Source organism: Cnephaeus nilssonii (assembly GCF_951640355.1).
Source record: "Cnephaeus nilssonii genome assembly, chromosome: 2".
In the NCBI taxonomy this organism is placed as follows: Eukaryota; Metazoa; Chordata; class Mammalia; order Chiroptera; family Vespertilionidae; genus Cnephaeus; species Cnephaeus nilssonii.
The window spans coordinates 10,864,609-10,884,933 of record NC_137073.1 but is presented as its reverse complement, the minus strand read 5'-3'; the positions used below and the strand labels follow the sequence as shown (position 1 = coordinate 10,884,933).

Below are 20,325 nucleotides of genomic sequence, written 5' to 3'. Positions count from 1 at the left end.
CGTGTGGCTGCCTTTGGTTGGTGGGAACCAGACTTGCCCAGGGTCAGTGTCCCCAGTGTTCTGTGTGGTCTCGTGTGCACACTTGGAATCAGGGGCCCTGTCTGCACCACACTGTTGGTATGCGCCGAAAATGAGATCCTTAGGATGTGCCAGGAGTCAGAGTTTCCCTGTGTCTGCACCAAGACTCGAGTGTCAAAGTCTCTGTTGCCTTGTGAGGTTTCTCGTTGAGAATCAGGGTCCCTGTGTGTGCATGCACCAACAATTGGGGTCGCTGGCTCTTAGTGTGAATGCGCTGTGAGTCAGGGATCCCAGGCAGCTGTGTCCGGCGTGCCAAATTCCCTGAAGTGGAGCTGCGTCCTGTGTGTGCTCTCTCTACTGAGCCAAACCGGCTAGAGCGCACATTCTTAAAATCCTGAAGGTGAGCTGACTCTGTGGTACACTCTCCCAAAGTCCCGGAAGTGGGGCGGAGTCCGTCCTGCGCACCAACTTCCCCGAAGGGAAGCCCTTCTGTGCACACTCTAAGATTCCCAGAAGGGGGAGCTGTGACCCACAAGCCAAATTCCCCAAAGGGGAGCCCTCTGTGCGCACTGACAGATTTCCCCGACGGGGAGCTGCTTCTGTCCCGTGCCGCGCCAAATTCCCTAGTGGGGAGCGCGTCCCTGCGCAAAGCTCGGCAGCTTGGGCGAGGGGCGGGTCTATCAGTTACTGCTCTCTCGGTGCGCCTGTGAGCATTCAGCAGCTTGGGGGAGGGGCGGGTCTATCAGTTACTATGGCGCTCGCGCGCCTGCTGGGAGTGGGGTAGGCTCTTTGACTCACGGAATTCTGCTGAGAAGTCTGGATTCTTGTTTGTTGGTCTGAAGCTGTGATAGCAGTTCTCTGTGCCCAGTGGCTGCAGGGTCCTGGTTTGTGTCAGAAGCCAGGATCCGCGTCTCAGGCAGCTCTGTTTCCCAAGATGGCGTGGTCTCCGCGTCCGCACCAGCCGCTGAGAAGTGTCCGCTTTGTGCGCGGGGCTGCGCCGTCTAGGACTGCCCAGTTAGGGAGCCCCTTGGAAGACGTGCAAAATCTAACTGACCCTAGCTCACACACACACACACACACCACACACGTCTACACTCTCCTCTATGGGTTCCTCACTCGCACTCTCTCCCTACCTTCCAGCCGGTCGCCATCTTTTTTCAGATGAGATCCAGATCTTTCTAAAAATATTCTTTTTCCCAGCCATTCTCCATGCTGCACCCACATTGATCTTTTCAAAATACAAATTTGATTAGGTCTCTCCCTTGTTCACAACCTCTCAATGACGCCCACTGTTTTCCCAATAAGCTCAATCTCTACATCAAAGTCCCCATGACCCTGTGAGCTCTGGGCCCCATTCACTTTCTCAGCTGCTCCCATCTGTGCCTCCCTGACACCCTGAGCAGCAGCTGCTCTCAAATCTCTATAGTTCTATGAGTGCTACTTTTTAACAATATTTTTTTTTTATTGATTTCAGAGAGGAAGGGACATGGAAAGAGAGATAGAAACATCAATGGTGAAGAGAACCATTGATTGACTGCCTCCTGCATGCCCCACACCAGGATGGAGTCCGAAAGCTGGGCATGTGCCCTGACCTGGCATTGAGCCAAGTTCATAGGTCGATGCTCAATCACTAAGCCACGCCAGCTGGGCTATGAATGCTACCTTTTATATCTTTGGGCCTTTGTGTTATTCTGACTATACATAAACTCTCCCCTTCTTTCCACCCCCATTCCTCCAGGGTTTTGCTGATCAAGTGATATCATTAGCACAGATGCCCAGTGTCCACAAGACACCTCTCTGCCCCTGGTCTCCTTAATAAGGTACAAAACACATAGAACTTTGCCGGGGCTTACTAGCAGACCCTGAGAGATGGATGAACAGATTTCTTTGACACACTTTTCTGTGAAAGAGAAGGCTAAGGGGCTTGTTTGGCTTTAGGAACCAAAACAGCCCCGAATGCCTGCACTGTTAGCCTCTTATTGTAACAACTAAATTTGAACTAAATTTAACCTCTAGATAGAATCAGCAGGGTAAATATCCTGAGAAATCACATGCTTCTTCTTTAGTCTTAAAGACTAAACATAGATAGTCCAGCAAAACACCGAGGGGATCAGACTTGTTTGGAAAAGTCAAATTAGGGGCTTCCACCTTTGGCAAGGTCCCCCAGAGGCCACTGACCCTTTGGAAAATCCTCCTTACAGACTTTCCAACCAAGTCCCATACTTCCCCACAGAACTTGGTCTGGTCTGAATATTACTAGTTGGGGAGGAGGAAGTAGGAGGGAAAAGATGTTTGGTTTAAAATTGATTACATGGATAACCCAAGGCTATGTCTTCAGCCTCTACAATTATTTATTTTAGGTTAAAGGCAGTTGCTTGGTTCCACGTATTACTTCCCCCTAATGGCTCATGATTGGGAAACTCAACCTCCGTATCTGTACAGACCACATACCTAGAACTTTCTGTCCTCCTCCCACCAAACCTGGAACCAGTGACAAAGACACATGGCTTGCCATGTGTGCAGCTTGCAGAATGCCTGCCGCCTCCAACCATGTTCCCTCCACACCTGTGAAAGTGCTCAGGCAGGACCCCCTTGTCATTGGGATGCTTCTGTCAACACACACTTAGAAGTCCAGACCTTGGCCTCTGAGACCCTCAGTGGTCTGAACCAAAGAGAGCAGAAGGGAGAAGCAGGATGGACTCGGTTCTACTTAGAACACCTTTCACAACACACACACACACACACACACACACACACACACACACACACACACTAAGTTGGTGCCCTCTTTCCTACCATGAAGGGAAGGAGTGTCGCAAGGAAAGTCCATGGCTGTGTTTTGCCATCTTGGGGAAGCCGGTGGTGCCACTGGTGAAGAAGATGACCATTGGGTCCGTGGTCTTTGACTTAATGCAGGTGTGATCTGGGGATGCTGATCTACAAAGGGATTGAACAGAAAAGGAGAGAAGTCAAGTCTCCTGGCTCCCACCCTCAGGGTAAGCCAAAGAAACAACAGGAGATTCAAAGGCAGAAACATGATTTAATTGTATAGATTTTAGAAAGAGAGAGAGAGAAATGTGGATTTGCTGTTCTGCTTATTTATGCATTCATTGGTTGATTCTTGTATGTGCCCTGACCAAGGAGCAAACCCACAACCTTGGGACTCTATCCAACTGAGCTACCTGGCCAGTGTATAAACTGGGGTTTTGCAACACTGGAGGGAAAACTGGTCTCCAGGTCTGAAGCAGCAAACAGAGTTTATGGGTGACTTGGGTAAGAACACTGACATTTCTTCATTTAAAAAATAGGGAAAACACAGCGGAGAATTTTATAATTTAACAAACATTGAAATAGAACTTATTGTTTCTGAAAATGCTCTACTAGTAAATGACTTACAAATAAGAACTCATTCAATCTTCAGAGCAATCCCAAGAGGTGACTATGCCCAACCTGTCATGCTCCCTTTGTGGATGAGGAAACTGAGGATCAGAGAGGTTAGGTAACTTGCCTAAAGACATACAGCCAGCAATTGGCAGAGCCAGGGTTCAAACCCGATGTGATGCATAGACTGTCCTCTTACTCACACTGCTAAGCTTGCTTTCATACAAACTAACTTTATAGGAATTTCACTCCATAACCTTGGTGATAAGTCGGGGAGGGGGTGGAGCAGAGAAAGCGAGGGAGAGTGAGAGTGAAAGAAGGAAGAATCAGTGGGCCTTGATTCCTGGAGCTTCTACACTCAGTCTCCGGGCCTGGCCTGCGAAGATTGGGTTTGTGAGCTTCCTGTGTTGATCAAATAAACTGTGGATCATCCAAATGCTGGAGGGAACACTGGCTCTTGCTGAGAAATGGAACAGTCCTAACTCTCGGCAATTTAAGGGATTTTTCAACAGTACTATTTTTTTAAATATGTTTTATTGATTTCTGAGAGGAAGGGAGAAGTAGAGATAGGTGGAAACATCAATGATGAGAGAGAATCATTGATTGGCTGCCTCCTGCATGCCCCCAACCTTGGATCGAGCCTGCAACCTAGGCATGTGCCCTGACTAGGAATGGAACCTCGACCTCCTGCTTCATAGGTCGACGCTCAACCACTGAGCCAAGAGGGCAACACTATTATTTATTTAAGTTTTTTTGTTGTTGTTGTTTAACTCTCTGACTTTACTTGTTTATTCAAATTATAAAAGGAAGTTTATCTAGAAGCCACAGAGGTAGTAGAGGTGAGCAGGAGGGGCTGCATTGGCTCAGGAAACAAGTTCGGGCAGAAGAAGGGCCCTTAGCGTGAGGAGAGAGAGAGGCTAAGGTAGCGCAGGGGGAGGTGAGGGCGTGCTCCCTGGAGGGAGAGCCCCAACTCTCAACCTTAGAGTCTAATACAAGGTGTGACGTCACTGTGTTTGCCTTTTGGGGTTGAATAACATTTTACTTTAAAAACAAAAGGGTTCCTTCAAGAAAACAAACCCAGTGCAACTTATACGTTATAAACCAGTGTTACCTCAGAAAAATAAAAGAGACAAAGAAAAGACACCCAGCAAGGTTTCAGCTGTGGGTGGAACAGGGGCTCTGTGAACTAAGCTCCCAGGTGATCTGATCATAAATCCCTGCCCGGGCAGGGCATGGCGGGAGTCAGGCCCCTGACACAGAGCTTCTCTGGTGAAAGGGTTATCTTTGCCTTAAGCAAGCCTGTCCATTGCTCTTGTGCATCTAGATTAACACGCCCTTGAAATACAAAAAGTAATATCCCTTGAAGGGGGTGTGACCCCTCAAGAGAGCAGAGCCTCTTACCTATCCTGAAATCCCATCCCCACCTGGCTTTTCCCACGTTAGTCTTTCTTGTGTCCCCTCCTGAATTTCAAATGCATGAGAGAAGCTACAAAACTCTTTTCCTCCGGGAGCATTTGAGGTCTTGCTCCCCAGCATATGTTGTTAGTTTGGCTCAAATAAACTCAACAAAATTTCCTGCAGGTCTGGGCATTTCTTAGGTGGACAGTGTAAAAAACGCCTGAAGGCTCACAGAATTAAAGGATTGGAGGAGGAGGGTCTCTCTGACATTGCCCTAACTTTCGAAGGGCACCCACACCCTGGGAGATATGTGCCCCCAAAACCCTCTGCTAGTCACAGCCTCATTTTTTCTTCCAGTCTCAACTTTCACCTTAAAAATCCATTTTAACCTCACATTCAACTTATTCACATATATATATTTATTTATATGTGAATAGTGTTTTAGACTCCCACCTACAAGAAGCTTGAAACACAGTAATCCTCTGATGATACACCTCCTTTCACATCCCAGGAGTTATCACACTTTAGGGAGAGAAGCATAGAAGTGCAATGTCCTGATATTACAGATGAAGTAACCTTGGCTAAGAGAGGGGAAGGAAGTAGCCCAGGGTCACACAGCAGGTCAGGGACATAGCTGGGAAGAGGTTCCTGGAGCCAGGCCTGGTGAACTTCCTACCACCCGCTGTCTGTCTACAGCGCTTGGGTGTGCATGGCCTTCTCCCACCGTTCCTCAGAGAGCACCTCCATCACACCCGAAACTCACTTAATCAGAGATCGGAAGTCCAGCCACCCCTCACGGCTGTGGTCAGACACCAGGAGCTTGGTTTTCAGAGCGGGACACTTAGAAGCCACAGAGTCCACCTCCGGGGCAAGGGTATCTGTGGTCACGATGCTCTTGGCATTAGACTCCTTCAGTCGGTAGAGAATGTCCTTGGTCTTCATCTGGGTTGTCCCTGGCATGAAGATAATCCCTGAGGATGAGAAAGAAATTGTTTCATTTCCTCTTTCACAACTATGGGCTTCAGGCCTGGCTGATCTGCATAGAAATCCTCTAACCTCTTGCTACACAAAGACCCGCAGTGTCAGCACCACCACGCCACACCCAAACCTACTGAATCAGAACCTGCATTTTAAATTTTGTCTAAAATACATTTTCATTGATTTCAGAGAGGAAGGGAGAGGGAGAGAGAGATAGAAACATCAGTGTTGAGAGAGAATCATTGATTAGCTGCCTCCTGCATGCCCCCTACTGGGGATCAAGTCTGCAACCCAGGCATGTGCCCCAACTGGGAATTGAACCATGACCTCCTGCTTCATAGGTCAATGTGCAACCAACCACTGAGCCATGGTGGCAGGGCCAGAACCCGCCTTTTAACAGGATCTCCAAATGATTCCCATGCACATTAACATTTGAAAGGCTTGCCCTAAACCTTTCTACTCTAGATGGGTTCAGCCAGCAGACAGGTGGATCCTACTTTGCAAGAGTTTACATGGGACCTGGACAGAGTCTCTGACATTAGGAATAGCTGCATCCCAGCCCCCACTTTTCTCCTCCCACTCCCTTCTCTCATCCCTGTGTCATTGGGAATCCCTTCTTTCCTTCATCCCTAACGTCCAAATTAACCACATTGTCCCTGGAACTTTCCTACATTCCCTCCCTTCCATCTGCTGTCACCAACAATTAGTTCAAGTATTTGTGTGCACCTATTGGATTCTAATCTCCCCACCAGATGCCTTGTCCTGGAACAATATATTATAATCTGTGTAAATTCCACAGAGCATTGGTTTTCTCCCCACATTTACTTTTGTTAGGACTAGAAGACAATGAAATCCTTGAAAGCCATTTGTAAGCTTCCCGCCACAGGAGAACAAAGATCAAGAAATGCTTGCTGGACACCAGGAATCAGACCATATAAGGAAGTGAAACTGTCCTGAAGACACCCGATGGACACCTGCATTCCATCCCCAGCAGCTCAGCCCCCAAACCCACTGAAGACAATAGATTCCCACGTGACAGCATAGAAGGATGAAACTCCTGCTCCTGGGCGCACCATCATCCCCTTGGCTCGGCGCTGTGCAGCCCTTCCCTTTGGGAATCCCACCACAACCTCCTTTTCCTTAAATAAACTCAATTTTCTTTAATCACTCCTGAGATGGCCATTTAGCCTGCCTGCCCACCACGTTCACCTTCACTTCTCTTCACTGACACCTGTGTCCTCTCTCCAGAAAACTCCACGCTCCTCATTCTGACACTGAAGTCGCTGCCCATGCTCCACCTTTCGCTTCCACCTCTATTCTCTATTTCAAAATGGCCATTCACATAGGCAACTCCTGACTGTAAGCCTTTGCATGTGCCAATCCCGTTCTTGGAATTCCCTTTCTCTGCTTCTACTTCTCTTTAGTTATGCTTTTCCCAGAGGGCTCAGCTCATGTCTTGGGTTTCTCATGGGTCATCTCTTAGCTCTACAGGTCACATGGCTTCTTTATGCTCCCTCTGCTGTTGCTATTAACGTTTAATTCCATAGGAACTAGATGGATTGATCAAATATTTTATGAGAAAAAAAGAGAGAGAGAATATATAAGCAAGAGCATGAACAGACTGTTGTATGAACATGTGATTCAACTGATTTTAAAAAATCCTTGAGTTCCATTATGATTCTAAATTAGATAGGTAGATAGGTAGGTAGGTAGGTAGGTAGGTAGGTAGATAATAGAAAGATAGATAGATAGATAGATAGATAGATAGATAGATAGATAATAGATAGATAAGCAATTAAAAGGGAAATGAAGCCCTGCCTAGTTTGGCTCAGTGGATAGAGCATAGGCCTGCGACTGAAGGGTCCCAGGTTCAATTTCAGTCAAGGGCATGTACCTTGGTTGTGGGCACATCCCCAGTAGTAGGTGTGCAGGAGGCAGCTGATCGATGTTTCTCTCCCATTGATGTTTCTAACTCTCTATCCCTCCCCCTTCCTCTCTGTAAAAAATCAATAAAATATATTATTTTAAAAAAGGAAATGAAAATCTCTACAGAAAATGCTAACTAATGAATGTAGAGGGGGTGATATAAACAGTAAATCCTCATGTAAAACCACCATAATAATATTCAACTCAGTCAAGAATCACCAGTGGACACTCAAACCATGGGGTGAAAGTCAGTGGGGGAGCAGGATAGTCACTAGTCTCATAAGTGTTGCCCCACAGACTTCTTACTGGTCAGGAAGAGAAAAGGTGCCTTGACACAGTTGACTACCACCCTTCTAACGAGATAAACAGTGTCACTGATGGAAGACAAAACAACTGCATAGACCCCTCATGTGATGCACCGACAAAGACACAACACTGTCCTCCCAGCACTGCTGCTAAGATGTTTTAAGATGAATATAATCATGAAGAAGAGTCAGAAATACACATTTGGGTGCACCGCCTGCAAAGCAACTGGCTTAGACACTTCAAAATGTCATTGCCATGCAGAAAAGGCTAGAGAACCCTTCTAGGTTAAAGGAGACAGAGAAGACATGACAACTAAATGCAATGCATGAACCTTAATTGGATTTTGGACTTAAAGAAAGAAGTGGCTGTCAAGGACATTATTAAGGCAATTGGGGAATGTGGACTGTGGATAGCTATCAGGTAACATATATTGTACCAATGTCAGACTTCTTGTTTGGTAAGCCTGCTGTGGTGATGTGAAGGAAATGTCTGCAATCCAGGGTTTATGGGTATTTACATGCTATTTATGGATGTCACAATGTCTGAAACTGACTCTTTAGTAACTCAGTGGGAGGCTCCAATATGGCAAAAGGTTAACAATTTATGAATTTCAAAAAAATAATAATGTCTGAGACTGTGCAAGAGAAAGTGTGTGTGTGTGTGTGTGTGTGTGTGTGTGTGTGTGTGTGTGTATGACATTGCGTTTGAGCGCATGAGAGGGTGAGGGAGAGAGAGTGAGGGATAAGGGGTACAAATATGTGAGGGAGTCTGAGAAAGGGAAAGACTGTGAAGAAGAAAGAATGTGGGGGAAGAGAAAGCACCTGGTGTTCCTGGACCAGTTGGCTCTAGGACATCCCTAAGGTCTCTACGGGTCTCTCTGAGTCACTGACCTGTTCGGATGCAGCCCATGGTCACCAGCCACCACTCAGGCACTCGAGGCAGAATCAAGGCGAGACGGTCTCCCTGCTGCAGGCCACAGGTCTGCGTGAAGACGTTGGCTGCGCGGCAGGTGAAGTCTGTCAGCTCTCTGAAACTCCACTTCACTTCGTCTCCTTGGCTGTTCACCCACCACAGGGCTGGGTTGGGGCCTCTTTTGCCTTCCTGGTCAAGATCATACACCATGTGTTACTTCCTGCTTCATAGGAAAAGGGCACTTATTTCCCCAATCCACTGTCATAGGCACATTCCAGTGTGAGCATAGCTCAGGAAATAAGACCCCATTTTATTTATTTATTTATTTATTTATTTATTTATTTATTTATTTTTAATCCTAACTCAAGGATATTTTTCCATTGATTTTTAGAGAAAGTGGAAGAGGAAGGGAAAGACCGAGAAAAACATTGATGTGAGAGAAACACATCCATTGGTTGCCTTCTGTATGGGCCCTGACCAGTGCCCAGGCTAGGGAAGAGCCTGCAATCAAGGTACATGCCCTTGACTGGACTCAAACTTGGGACCCTTTGGTCCATAGGCCAACACTCTATGCACTAAGCCAAACCGGCTAGGGCCTGATACCTCATTTTAAATAATTTAAAGAGCCAAGTAAAGTTCGGGTGTGATCCTGCCAACTTCTTTTGGTCTACTGTAGCCATCTCCTCTCAAGTCACATAAAACCATGAATAGCTTCATGTCTCCAACTGAAGACTTAAAGCTCCATCCCCACGTGTCTTAGTTCCATGTAGACAGTGCGTTCTCTTTGTGCCCCAGCATTCTTATCTATGAAGTGGGGACAATATTACCTAGAAGGTCATAAAGTCTAAATGAGTTATTTAATGAGTAAAGTGTACATAACAGTAGGTACTCAATAAATATGACTATTATCATAATTGCTACACAATAAAAGAGGCTAATTTAGGCTCTGAATATTTGGGGAAATTAATTTTTAAAATTAAGTTACCTCTAACGGTGAAATTTGTAAGAAGCAGACTGGGAAGGTTCAGGCCCCTATTCCTTCAGAGAAACATCAAGTAAACAGACTGAAATGGCTTTGTTGGGGCTCTTAAAACAGTCAAGGATCTGCAGCAACCAGCAAATGGCCACACAGCTAAAGCCACACTCATAACGGTAGGGCATGTTGTGATGCTCTGCTCACTTTTGCACCCCCCTTCTCTGATGTGGTGTCCCAGGGTTGGGAGGAGGTGTCGCTGGGTCTCCAGCCCCTCTCTGGGACAGAAGGAAAAGAGTGAAACTTGTTGGCAACATTCAGTGGGGGTTGAGATGTAACTGGAAAGGAATTTTTTTATTTATTCATTTATTTATAAATTTCCTAATAAAAAGTAACGTTGAGTATCTTTGTATGCTTGTTTGTTGTGTGTGTGACTCTCAAATGATATATCTGTTCTGAATCTTTGCCAACTTTCTAAGTGGGTTGTTTCTTTTTATTGTTGAGTTTGAGTCCTTTGTATATTTTAGATATGTCTTTTTTTTATATATATCTTTATAATTCTTATTATTATTCAAATTCATCTAGAAATAGGGTTTTATAAGCAATTGAAGTTAAGTTGTTATTAGTTTAAAATAGATGTCTATAACTTTAAGACATTATATGTAATATATACAATTCACAGAATATACACAGAAGGAAATGAGAAGAGAATCAAAACATATCACTACAAAAATAATCAACCAAACACAAAAGAAAGCTGTAAAAGAGGAAATGAGGGACAAAAATAAAAGCTATGATATCAAGAAAACAATTAACAAGATGGCAGTAGTAAGTCCTTCCCATTAGTAATTGCTTTAAAGGTAAGAGAACTAAATTTCCCAAAGACAAAGATTGGCAGGATCTAACTATATGCTGTCTACAAAATTATAGAATTAATAAAACATTTTTTGCAATAAAATGCTAACATATATCAATTTCTATAAGCAAAACCATATTTACATTATAATTCAAATTTAATAATAATTATTCACTTATTCATTCAATATTAGTTAGATCTTATTTTACTTAGGCTCTGTTCTTAGACCAAAAGGATACCACGGTAAACAAGGGACACATATGTGCCTATATGTAAATGGTTTAAATATTTACAGCCAATTTTCTTGTTTAACTCAACCGTCTTATTTTCCCAAAGTTTTCCATAATGAACATGATTTTTTTAAAAGATTTTTTATTCTTAAAACAAAACATGTTCAGAGTAAAAGTTCAGGCAATACAGAAACTTATGAGCAGAAAAGGTTCTCATAAACAAAAAGATTTCTTCAAATTTCTCACCACATTCTTACTCCCTGAATGTTAGCACTGAAATGGTTTAGTGTATATTTTTCCAGCAATTTTCCCCTGACTGATGCACCAACATGATTTTTTGACTCAGATGATTGGAACCAAAGAATGTATCTCATCTGAGATAAGATTAATATATGTGCATATACATGTGTGTCTCTACAGCTTTAAAAAATTCAGTGCTCTGAAAAAAATTCTTGCCCTACAGGTTAAAAAAATATTAGCAAGTATTGATGACAAGTTGTGCACTGCTTATAGATAGGGAGCCTGGTACAGTACACAAGATTTCTGCAGGATTTTAAAAATGATGGAAAAGCTGGTATATTTGTTAGAGAGTGGGAATTTTTGAGCACTCCAGAGAGGCCGTGGACTATGCCCCAGACAGAGTTGTCAGTGCTGACACCAGGCCAGGCCTTGAGATACGGTCTCATGGCCCCTTCCCAGCACGTAGGCCTTCTTTCATAGATCACTGTAAGCTTTCTGAAGAACAGGATGACCCTGTGAATAACATGGTCGTCAATGCCATGACTCTGACGTTGCTTGGGGAAAACTGTTTTGTCTTGGGTTGCTTGCTCTGCAAAAACAGGATGTGGTTAATGGGCTTAAAAGTGGTCCTGCACAAAGGGTCAGGGCTGCTCTCTGGACTCCCTGTACGGAGAAAGGCAGAGCCATTGCCTGTCGGCTGGCCGGCCAGCCGGCCGGCAGCTAATAAAGGCTTCCTACGGGACTCTCGGCCATTGGTCGGAGAGTGAGAGTGACTTTTCTGTCGGTGTGGACGACACCAGATTTCAACCACTCTCATAAGGGACACATTCAAGAGGCAGACTCAGTGAGCATCAAAGCCCTACTGTGTCTCCAGCACAGCAATTCTTCCGTTATAGACACAGCAGGCCCTCACAACCAATTGGACCGGAGGTCAATTCCTCCCAGTGTACCAACAGCAATCAGGGCTTTTAACTACACCAAGACTTTCCACTCAGCCCACAAAGGGGAATACCAAGAGCGACCACCTAGGGTAATTGGGGAAGCTGAGCTACCGGCCCCTATAGGTCACCAACCACACAAAGCCACTCCATCAACACAGGGAGGCAGCCAAAATGTGGAGACATCGAAGTATGTCACAAGTAAGAGAGATAGATGAAAGCAAAATAATGGACGACACAGTGTTCAGAACCATATTTATAAGGTTACTCAAGAATCTTCTAAAAACTGCTGAGAAACTTGAAGAGACCTTCAAGGACCTAAATGAGAATACAAAAAAAATGGAAAAGGACCAGTCAGAAATTATGCATACACTGTCTGAAATAAAGAATATACAGAGTAGACCACTGCACCCGAAGAGTCAAACCAAAGATCTGGAATATGAGGAAGAAAAAGACACCCAATCAGAGAGGCGGAAAGAAAGAAGAATCCAAAAGTGTGAGGATAGCATAAGGAGCCTCCGGGATGGCTTTAAGCGTACCAATATCCGAATTTTTGGGGTGCCAGAAGAGAGAGAGCAAGATACTGAAAACCTATTTGAAGAAATAATTACAGAAAACTTCCACCACCTGGTGAAAGAAATAGACTTACAAGTTCAGGAAGCGCACAGAACCCCAAACAAGAGGAATCCAAAGAGGACCACACCAAGACACATCATAATTAAAATGCCAAGGGCAAAAGACAAAGAGAGAATCTTACAAGCAGCAAGAGAAAAACAGTTAGTTACCTACAAGGAAGCACCCATACGACTGTCAGCTGATTTCTCAACAGAAACTATGCAGGCCAGACGGGAATGGCAAGAAATATTCAAAGTGATGAATAGCAAGAACCTACAACCAACACTACTCTACCCAGCAAAGTTATCATTCAGAATTGAAGGTCAGATAAAGAGCTTCACAGATAAGAAAAAGCTAAAGGAGTTCATCACCATCAAACCAGTATTATATGAAATGCTGAAAGGTATTCTTTAAAAAGAGGAAAAAGAAGAAAAAAGGAAAGATAAAAATTATGAACAACAAATACATATCTATCAACAAGTGATTCTAAAAATCAAGTGAATTAAAAATCTGAGGAACAGAATAAACTGGTGAACATAATAGAATCAGAGGCATAGAATGGGAGTGGACTGATAATTCTCAGGGGGAAAGGGGTGTCTGTGTGGGGGGTATGGGAAGAGACTGGACAAAAATCATACACCTATGGATAAGGACAACGGGGGGAGAGGGAATTGGGTGATGGGGAGATATGGGGGGGGGGAGAAACAATTGTAATAATCTGAACAATAAAGATTTATTAAAAATAAAATAAAATAAAATAAAATAAAGGCTCCCTAAATATAATTTGGTCTGGACTCCAGTCGTTCACTTGCCTTCACTCCACAATAATATTAAGGTAGAAAACAATTGTTACCCAGAATTCAGACTGTGTTAGATCCTAACTCCTGCACCTTGAAGAAGATATCACTTTAGTAGTTATGCATTTCTGTGCTAAGGATTCATTTGATAATGTGATATTGACATGAAGCTGTTTCTGAGAAGGTAAAATACAACCCTTAAACTAGATTTGAAATTTAAAATTTTAAGGGGTGAGATCTGAAACCGAGGAATATTGAAAAATTGTTTTAAAAGATAAAACACTGAGCAAGTAACTCAGCAGTAGAAAGAAATGAACAGCCCTGGCCAGTGTGGTTAGAGTGTCTGCCCTTGAACCAAACGGTTCCGGGTTTGATTCCTGGTTAAGGGTTGCAGGTTCGATCCCAACCAGATACCAACTAATGGCTGTGTCTCTCACATGTCCATGTTCTCTCTCTTTCTCTCTTTCTCCCTCACCCTCCCACTCTCTCTCTAAAAAAAAAAAATCAATGGAAAAAATATCCTCTGGTGAGGATTACAAAAAAAAGACAAACAACTAATCCACAAAAACATTATGCTGAGTAAAAGAAACCAGACACAAAAGGGTGCAAGAGCAGGTCAGTGGTTGCCTGGGGCCCAGGGTGGGGGTGGGAGGGGATTGGCTGAGAAAGGACAAAAGAAAGCTTTTGGGGTGATAGGAATAGTCTAGAGCTCAGTTTCAGGTGTGCAACCTAATGATCAGACATTTATTTAACTTATGAATATAACATTGTATGTCAATTGCAATTGAAAACAATTTTTAATTAAAAAAATAAAATAAAGCCCTGACAGGTTTGGCTCAGTTGTTAGAACGTAGGCCTGTGGACTGAAGGGTCTAGAGCAGTGATGGCGAACCTATGACACGCGTAGCCATTTCTGATGACAAGCGGCCGCCGCTGAGGCGGCCTCATGCCAAGGGTGAAACATTTGCTGCTCCTGAGGATGAAACATTTGCAAAATAATGTTTTTTCCTCAAAGTGACACACTACCCGAGTTATGCTCAGTTTTTTGGCGAAGTTTGACACACCAAGCTCAAAAGGTTGCCCATCACTGGTCTAGAGTTAGATTTCCAGCCAAGGGCACGTACCTCAGTTGTAGGTTCATTCCCAGACCCTGTCAGGTCAACCAATGGATGTGACTCTCTCACATCAATGTTTCTCTCACTCTTCTCTTCCTCTAACTCCCTTCCCCTCTCTCTAAAATATCAATGAGGAAAAATATCCTTGGGTGAGGATAAATAAAGACATCCAAGTCTCAATAAAACAAACAAAACCTCCACACATGTGAGTTTATTGCATATAGAAAAGATTTACCTAGTATTCTTTTAAAATGTTTATTTATTGATTCATTTTATAGAGAGAGGAAGTGAGAGAGAGAGAAACATTTATTTGTTGTTCCATTTATTTATGCATTCATTGGTTGATTCTTGCATGGGCCCTGAGCAGAAATCAAACCCACAACCTTGGTGGGTTGGGACGATGCTCTAACCAACTCAGCTACAAAGCACTTTCTTTTGTTTTATAATGAACTAGAAGCCTGGTGCACGAAATTCGTGCACGGCAGGGAGTTGTCCCTCAGCCCAGCCTGTACCCTCTCCAATCTGGGACTCCTGGTGGGATCGGGCCTAAACGGGCAGTCGGACATCCCTCTCACAATCCAGGACTGCTGACTCCCAACTGCTTGCCTGCCTGCCTTCTTGATTTCCCCTAACCGCTTCTGCCTGCCAGCCTGATCACCCCCTAACCACTCTGCTGCCAGCCTGGTTGATGCTTAACTGCTCCCCTGCCAGCCTGTTTGCCCCCAACTTCCCTCCTCTGCCAGCCTGGTCACCCCTAACTGCCCTCTCCTGCAGGGTTGATCACCTCCAACTGCCCTCCCTTGCAAGCCTGGTCCCTCTCAACTGCCCTCCCTTGCAAGCCTGGTCCCTCATAACTGCCCTCCCTTGCAGGCCGGGTGCCTCCCAACTGCCCTCTCCTGCTGGCCATCTTGTGGTGGCCATCTTGTGTCCACATGGGGGCAGGATCTTTGACCACATGGGGGCAGCTATATTGTGTGTTGCAGTGATGATCAATCTGTATATTACTCTTTTATTAGATAGGATAGAGGCCTGGTGCACGGGTGGGGGCCAGCTGGTTTGCCCTGAAGGGTATCACAGATAAGGGTGGGGGTTCCCTTGGGGCGTGGGGCGGCCTGAGCGAGGGGCCTGTGGTGGTTTGCAGGCCGGCCACGCCCCCTGGCAACCCAAGGGGAGGCCATGGTATCTGGAATTTATTTTCCTTCTACAATTGAAACTTTGTAGCCTGGAGCGGAGCCAAGCCTGGGGCTCCGGCAGCCATTTCTGTGGCAGTTAATTCACCTTCTACAATTGAAACTTTGTTGCCTTAAGCGGGTGAGCCCGGCCAGGGTGTGCGGAAAGCTTTGCTTCCCCTGTTGCCGGCGGCAACCCTGGCCTGCTCTCTCAAGCTCCATTCTGCCGCCATTTGTTTGAATTTGTTTACCTTCTATAATTGAAACTTTGTAGCTTGAGTGGAGGCTTAGGCCTGCAACGGCTATGGAAAGCTTGGCTTACTCTGTTACCTAGGAAACCTTGCTCTCTGTGGCTGTAGCCATCTTGGATTGGGGTTAATTTGCATACTTGCCCTGATTGGCTGGTGGGAGTGGCTTGGCTGGTGGGTGTGGCTTATGTAGCGGAGTGATGGTTAATTTGCATATTAACATTTTATTAGAGAGGATTCTTTGCACGCGCCCGAGCACACACACACACACACACACACACACACAATCAGGAGAGGGCACATAAAAATGGTGGATTTCTAACTTAAGCCTGTTAAATTTTAAGGGAGGTTCAGGGAGCAGAGTGGACCCAGTGGTGTGCCCTCTGCAGTCTTTAATAGGAGGAGCACCAAGATCTATGGATTGTAAGGCAGGTTTTAAAATTAATTTACTCCACAAATGTTTGTTGAGAAACTTCTAGGTGTAAGACACCACACATCACTAGAGAGACACTGATCATGGTTAAGGCAATTGGAAAAGTGAAACAGATCAGAAGTGTTGTGAGAATGAAAATTAATGGAATGAGGGTGCTGGGGGGACATTGGGAGAAATGGATGACTTGGCAGTGACTGATAACAATGATATAAAACCCAACAAGAACAGGTATTTCATGGGAGAGCCCTATTTACTTGGTGGTTATCTCCCTGGGTGGATGCATGAACTGATGAATAAGAATTTTATGAAGATAAATGCAAAAAAAGTGATGGCTCCTTCCCTCCTCTCTAGGTCCACCCTTTCCAGCCCATCTCACGGTCCCAAAGGTCTTCATCAGATGTTTGGTCTGGGCAGTAATGGAAGTCAATTTATAGTCTGAAGGAAAAGATTTGGCATCATCAGATCATGAGAACAGGTTTAAAAATGTATTTTAGAACTCGACAACCTGGACCCAAATTCTGCTTCTCTACTTAGACATGTAATTTCTGTAGGTTATGAAAAACTCGGATCCTCAGTTTTCTTATCTGGGAAATGTGGATCATAAAAGGGCTCTCCTAACCAAGGCTCTATTTTCCTGGGAGTTATTATGAAAACTCAGAGAAAGGAGGAAGAAGCCCCATGAAAGGCATATAGGCCTTGAACACTAGCACGTGAACGCATATGTTAAATTCATGGGAAACTTAAAAATTCCATCAACTGTCAGACTACATTGCTGGAGAATTCTCTCTTTCTACAAAGATAATGTTGGGTAACTTTTCACACTGTGATCATCATCAGCTGGGACTGAGTAGCTGGAACACCACCTATTGTCCACCTCATCCCCTGGGGTACACATCACTGCTCCCCTTTCAATTTCAAGCACTTGGTGTCTTCTGAAGAGACCTGTAAACTCTAGAGGCTGAGGGACTGGTTTCTCTGGACAGACCCCAATGCCACACCCCAGTCGTCTTTGGTAGCGAGGCCTGCAGCTGGCCTTCCTCTCCTCACAGGAGGACAGCTGACTGAGCTCTACCTGTCAGGTGCGCAGGTGCACCAGCAGGGGGCCTGTCCCTTCCCTCTGTGCAGCCTGAAGTTGAGCCCAAGTTTGATGAGATGAATTCCAGTGAGGCTCACAGTCCCCTTAGTGGAAGGTCAGAATTCAGATGAACATCAAGTTGCTGACCTTGTAGTTAGAACTTTGCATTTGGTCACAATTATCTGACTGTACCAGATACTTTTACTTGCTGTCATGTTTCTTAAGGGAGATTGTCCCCATTTCACAGATAAAACCATTGAGGCTCAGAGAAGTGCGGAAGTGGCCAGGATGAGAATTGAGAACTGAACCCCAAAACATAAGCTTTTCCCACCACACTGGTAAGTTGAGGCAGACGCTGTATCGGGTCTGTGCCTCAGCCTATGAGGAGCAAGATAAGCCAGAGATATCACGCCTACCCTCACCCCCATCACAGGCGCCTCCTCACCTTCTCCATTTGAGTCCAGTAGTCCAGGACATCACTTGCAAAGTTAAATTTCTCAGGTGTATCATGGTCATTCCATCGCGGGGCGCCAGTTGCTGATACAGACTGGGAGCGCAAGTGCCAAGGGGCATGCTGGAAGGCGTGGCAGGATTTGTGGGTGCCCCAAAGGACCCGGAGCCTCATCAGCCACTGCATGGCGGAGCAGTCCTCAGGAAGCAGGCACGGACCTCTCAGTCACCACCTGCTTCGGGAAGAGATGGCTAATAGGTCAGTCGTGGGACAGGACTTTCCTCCACAAGACGAGGCACATTTCTGGTCGATGGCTGGAGATTGGTTTCAGTTGACCAGTATTTGCAGGCACAACTTAGTGACTTAGGATTTAGGATTTCTCTTCCCAGCTCAGGAACCACAGGCTGAGAGGGATTATAGCTACTAGATGAGATTGGTACACCTTCCTGAGGGTCTTCTCCTTCTCTCTCACCCCCTGGGAGTTCAGCTCAGGTTGGCAGCCATGGGACCAGCCCCTTTGTGGGAAACTCACCACTTGAAAGTCCTGTTCTCCATGCTAGCCTGGCTCTAACTCCTCTCTTCCTGCCGAGCCCAACTGTGCTGTTCTCACGGGAGCTGTTATATTTTTAGATGATTCCCTGTCCAAAGTTCATTGGTCCAGGGTTGAGCAATCATTCCTTGCGATTTTTTAATCCAGACTGAGCTGCCCACAATCCCTTTCTCAAATATGTGTGTGTGCTTGTTACCGAAGGGTGTAAAGGCACTCTGTCTCTGGGGGAGGCCACGAAGTGTGCATCTGAGAACCTGTCGCTGGTCATGATTCCTGTCATGTGAGATGACTGCTCTGCAGGAGAGAAGAAAACTCATGTGCAGAGACTGGACTGAGGGGCTGAAAGGACCTGGAACACCTTCCAGTTGCTGGTTCATAGTGTTCCTCAGGCCCCTCTGCATCTCCAGTCCTTTCTTGTTAATACCCTGTCCTGGATTCTGTAAGCCAAGCAGTTTTCCTGCCTGAGATCAGGTTTCAGTCACTTGAGACTGTGGACGAAAGGGGCCACATGCTGACCTGCCAGCTCAGGGGAGGCCTGCATGGCAGTCTTGCAAACTCGGAGACCTAAAGTCACCACAAAGGATGGTCTGAAATTAAACTTCAACTAAAAGCAGTTATGGTGGGCAGTTATGTCTTAGGCTGGTATCTTCACTGACAAGGTCAACCTTTATCTTCACTGAGCTTATCTGGCTTTTTGCATCTATGATAACATACCCTTGAAATGTCTGGGTAACTTGTAACTTCCCTTTTTCTGGAGCCCCTGGGGCACAACCAAATGTGGTGGGCGCCAGGACAGATACCACAAATTCCTTCATTACCATGTTAATGCACCCACCTAAGTATGTGTCCATCATTTTACTTTTTATCCAAACCCAGGGGTTTCCCCCACTTTGCTTTATCCCATCTCCTTAATCTATCACCAATGAATTTCATGTAACCCACCTATGTCCCTCCTTTGATGGCAATGTATAAATACAAATGTAACCCGCCATTCTCTGGAGCATTATCTCAATTCGTTGAGGTTCTGTTTCCCGGCATATATCGACAGTATGGCTCAAATAAACTCACAAAAATTTTTTTGCAGGTTTAAATGTTGTTGTTTTATTACATTAGAAGACTATGAGGATATTGACAAATATACACAACTATACTCGGGACTGATGAGGCTAATACCACAGCACCTTCCCTCCTGGACTGGGTTCTAGCCTCAGGGCCCTCCAGGACAATGTCAGGGCAGCTATTATCAGAGTTGACCCATGAAACTTCTTTGCCACTCCAGATGCCAACAAATGCCCTTAAAATGGGAGTGTAAGGGGGCAGAAATAGAATGTTGGGGAACCAGCTAGTATTGTAGGAAATATTAATCCTGCTCTGTTAACCGTGATTGTTTCATTCTGATTAAAGAAGGCACATTCTGACCTGGCTGGCAGTGCACTCAGGACCTGGGAGCTCACCTGGAAATGCAGCCTGCCCTCCCCATTTGGAGCTGCCTATTATCATGGAAAGATTAACTTTGCTGCAGAAACCAGAGGCGCCAGCCAGCCTTTTTGCATACCTGTAGGCCTTTGCAAATCTCCAGCCTGCTTACCTGTTAACGGACCTTTTGGCCCACCCTTTGGTTATTTCCCCTGTGATCCCAGCCCTTGCACATCACTAAGCCCTTTGAAGATCCCCAGCCCTTTTGCATATCTGTCAACTGCCCATTTGCCCTTTTGC

The 20,325-nt window shown here is 45.2% G+C and overlaps 1 protein-coding gene across 6 annotated transcripts in view; it reads right to left on the bottom strand.

Moving 5' to 3' along the window:
• LOC307116439 (acyl-coenzyme A synthetase ACSM1, mitochondrial-like) overlaps positions 1-20,325 on the bottom strand; it is a 62,896-nt gene that overhangs the window by 32,704 nt on the left and 9,867 nt on the right. For 2 of the 6 annotated variants that reach the window (XM_079800402.1, XM_079800407.1), the window contains exons 1-5: positions 18,592-18,650; positions 18,054-18,294; positions 8,898-9,108; positions 5,561-5,768; positions 2,815-2,955 (exon numbers count right to left, since the gene is read on the bottom strand). In XM_079800402.1, the coding sequence (XP_079656528.1) occupies positions 2,815-2,955; positions 5,561-5,768; positions 8,898-9,108; positions 18,054-18,245 (752 nt within the window). In that variant the 5' untranslated portion in view covers positions 18,246-18,294; positions 18,592-18,650. Of the gene's footprint in view, positions 1-2,814; positions 2,956-5,560; positions 5,769-8,897; positions 9,109-18,053; positions 18,651-20,325 lie in introns of those variants that run through there. The other 4 variants (XM_079800404.1, XM_079800406.1, XM_079800405.1 and 1 more) reach the window with 4 other exon arrangements.